The following is a 3,911-nucleotide window of genomic DNA, read 5'->3' as shown; positions in this document are numbered from 1 at the left end:
TAGAGGTTAGGACCAACATGTGGAACTTTAAGTTGAGCAAAGAAGAGTTTATAATTTATAATGGTGAATGTTCCTTTTCTAATCCTCTCGGAATAGTCAACAGGAAAGTCTTATGGCTAGACCCTAGGCTACTAAGGAGGAAACTAGATCTCAACCAAAAGTGAGGTCAACATGCACTGACATTGCTTTTTAAATGTCACGCCGAAGAATGCTACTTTGATCACTTCACTGGCAACAGGTGGGTCATCGATGTGAATGTTACTCGGGTTGTTTTTCATCTTACTTTGGGAGGTTATTAAAAAAATGATTTTCTATACTTAATTAAGCTATTTTTATTTTTTTTATTCAAAAAACTATGTCAGTGCATTAATTCTTTATTTTTCTATGCTTACATGTCTTTTTGTCTTGTTTCTGACGACGTCTTTTGTGACTCAGTCGGCTCTAGCCTTGCTGTCTCTAGCTCTAGCCTTAATGTCATCGACTATATGCTAAGTTGGGTTTGGCCTCATTGGCCGAATGAACAGGCCTCCTATTATTTTTTTATCAGGTCTTCCTTCATCGTATTCGTTTCCCTCCTCATATTTTTGATATAGAATATTATTTTTCCATGTAACTTGGGGACAATGATGAACTCGGATCCAAAATGGCACGTTGCAGTCCTTTTCATCCTAATCGTCCAATTAAGCCCGGCGAGCACACTGATCTAACAATAATGACGATTAATAAACACATACGAGCTCAAATTTCATCCAATAACCACAAATATTGAAGATAATCACATAACCACAAATATTGAAGACAACATGACACGTGGCACATAATTAGTGGCTAAAAATTATTTCTCCCAAATTGAAATATCCAATTTAGAACTTCTCCATTCTAAATGAAATCTCCCGTTCGGAACCGTCACTCGAACAACTCTTCGATCAATTTAGGTACCGTGGAGTTCACCGCCGTCGTACCGCCGTCGACGACGAGGTTATGCCCGCTTATAAAACCCGACTCGTCGGAAGCCAAGAATAACACCGCCGCCGCCACGTCCTCCGCCCTCAACACCTTCCCTTTCAGATTCGCCGCCGCGCACGAAATCTCTTCCATTTTCGCTGACTCCAACCCTAACGCCGTGCAGGACATCGGCGTCGCCAGATAAAACGGCGAAACGCAATTGACCCTCACCCCTTTCTCACCGAGCTCCGCTGCTGCCGCCTTCGCAAGCCCCAAAACCGCGTGTTTTGCAGCCGTGTAGGCCGCCGGAGTGAGCCCACCGAATATCGCCGCGACACTTGCCGTGCAGATGATCGAACCCCTCGTCCCCGCCGCCACCATCGCCCGCCCGGCGTGCTTGATGGCCAACGCGGCGCCACGAACGTGGACGGCGAGCACGTCGTCCAAATCAGCGGGATCGAGGTCTAGGATGGCGCTGGTTTTGCCGGCCACACCGGCGTTGCTGAAGAAGATGTCGAGGCGGCCGTAGGTGGCGACGGCGAGGTCGACGGCGGCGGCGAGGTGGAGTTCATCGCGGACGTCGCAGTGGACGAAGGTGCAGCGACCGGGGGGTGGGATGGAGCCGGCGACGAGCTGGCCTAGGGAATCGTTTATGTCGGCGATGAGGACTGCGGCACCGTTGGAGGCGAAGAGGCGGGCGGTTGCTTCGCCGATGCCGCTGGATCCGCCAGTTATGATGGCTACCTTCCCCTCCAGCCTCAGCTTGTCAGAAGTCATGAGATCTCTCTGTTTCTTTCTGTTTCTCGGCTATTGCGGTGATCAATGGCCAAAGCTTCACTGTTATATAGAGCAGGGGAGGCGCTTCCCATAAAATGTCACCGGAAGGACCGGTAAAGTTTTCACCGCATGCCGAGATGCGAGATGCATGTGGTGTCTGATCCTGATCGTACATCACAGTAATCTACGGTCAGGATGTATTCTGGTAGACCCCACTTTAATTTTTTTTATTTTTCAAAAAAAAACTTGATTGCATCCTGACCGTAAATCACCGTGATCTACGGTCAGGATCTTACACCACATACATCTCTGTATGCGGTGTATATATACAATAATTTTTCATCGAAAGGACCAAAAAATAATTAACTTTCGATGTTTTTTTTATTTTATTTCCGCAAGGAATTCTACACAAATGGCCAGCCTGCAACCGAAATATTTTATGAAAAAAAAATTACGTACAATCCACATTAATTTTATATATTTACTAAAATAATATCTAAATTTTAAGTTTTATATTTGTAACATTTAATGTATATTTATATTAATTTTTTAAAGTTAATAATAAAAATAATGTTTATGTGATTTATAAATTTTAATTGTTATAAATGGAAAAATTAAAATTTAAGTAGTAAACATATAAATCTACTAAAATTATGTGATAATTATATTAATAATGTATGCATGGAAATCTATTAAAACTATGTGATACTCCTGAAAATGCTTGAAAAATGAAGGGTTAGATAGCAGAATGCAGCGACGAAAAAACAAAATACACTTCTTGTCACCAAAACAAATAATTAATCAAAGTGAAATGCCAAGGTACACTTCTTGTCACTAAAATAAATAATTAATCAAATAAATATCACATTTAATTCTATAAATAATAAGTCATAATTCTAAAATTAAGTAGATTTATAAATTTGAATCGTGTTGAGTAAAAGATAATAATAATGTTTAGGTTTAATTGTGGAGCAAATACTGTGTCCGCTCTCCATTCCAAGTCCTCTATTTTTATCTTTCTGTGAATCAGAGTTGCACACGTAGTTGTGTGGGCACACACGTAATATTTTTCCCTGACTGTGGGGATCGCACGCAAGTTAGATAAAGCTTTTAAAAAGATGAGAAGAATCATAATTTTTTTGTAAAGAACTGTGATGAAACATAGTCTCAAAGAGAGAAAAAAAAGATCCCTCACATGACCTCCTTTATTATAGGGCAGGCTCCCCACAGAAGTGCATACATGGGCTTCACCTACAAAGTAAATACAACAAAATAAGAGTATCATGTAGTTGTTTGTAAAGTGTATTATAAACAATGGTGTTATTCGTAATAAGACAGGTGGAATAGGTTACCATATATTATCTATGAGGTATACTATAAGGGTATGTAAGGTAATTAGCCCTCTCTAGAGACTTCTATTATTCTTTATCAATGGGGTAATGTATGGACTGGTTTTACTGTGATGGATTAAAAGATTCCTATTAGGTTTTTCTCTCTTGCTATCTTCTTTGCATTCTCCTTTAGGTTTCTCTTCTTCCTTCCAATGTCTACATGGTATCTAAGCTTCAAGCTCAAGTCCCTACGAGCTTCTCTACCGATCTGACGTGACACTCGTTTAGGTGCAAAATTGATCGCCTTTGCGACCTGAGCACTCGATTGGCTCAAACTAGACAAGGATCGATCAGTCTCCTCTACTTGGGCTATTTTTGGTAATATCTATAGGGATGTCTACCTTACAAATTTTAGAAAACTTCAATCCATCGCCAAAAGAGTTGATTACCTCAATCTCTATCCCTACTCTCAAATTTCTAATGAGCAACCTAAATCGCCTTACTCAAAACCCCCGTCACCGCTGAAAAATTATTCTATAAGGAAGACTCAAGTTCTAAAGGTGTTCACTAAAAATGGGTACCTAGAGTTCCTGAATGGAATGTTAGAGGTAGAGTCAGGCCCGAATTCTCTCGCTCCCGTTCCCACTCGGTCGCTTCCTTCTTCCGCTTCCCTGTTGCCGATCACGATTCGTCGCAACCGCTCCCTCTCTTTCTATCGCAAGAGTCGCGTCCCAACTCTTGCGAACCGTTCCCGCCTTCCCTAATCGCTAAATGACGCCGCCTCTCGTCTCCTTTAAGTTGTGAATAGAAGAGAAGAAAGTTTCTAAAACACGATTTTGAGTTCTTCTTCGGGCTTCC

The 3,911-nt window shown here is 41.5% G+C and overlaps 1 protein-coding gene across 1 annotated transcript; it reads right to left on the bottom strand.

Annotated features, from left to right (window-relative positions):
- Positions 1-813: 813 nt before the first annotated feature.
- LOC110024035 (short-chain dehydrogenase reductase 3b-like) lies at positions 814-1,803 on the bottom strand. The gene has a single exon (XM_020723750.1). The coding sequence runs from the start codon at positions 1,720-1,722 to the stop codon at positions 907-909; it is 816 nt and encodes a 271-aa protein (XP_020579409.1). The 5' UTR covers positions 1,723-1,803; the 3' UTR covers positions 814-906.
- Positions 1,804-3,911: the final 2,108 nt, after the last annotated feature.

Source organism: Phalaenopsis equestris, unplaced genomic scaffold (assembly GCF_001263595.1).
Source record: "Phalaenopsis equestris unplaced genomic scaffold, ASM126359v1 Scaffold000240, whole genome shotgun sequence".
Lineage (NCBI taxonomy): Eukaryota > Viridiplantae > Streptophyta > Magnoliopsida > Asparagales > Orchidaceae > Phalaenopsis > Phalaenopsis equestris.
The sequence above is the reverse complement of the archived record's forward strand: the minus strand, read 5'-3'. Positions and strand labels throughout refer to the sequence as shown.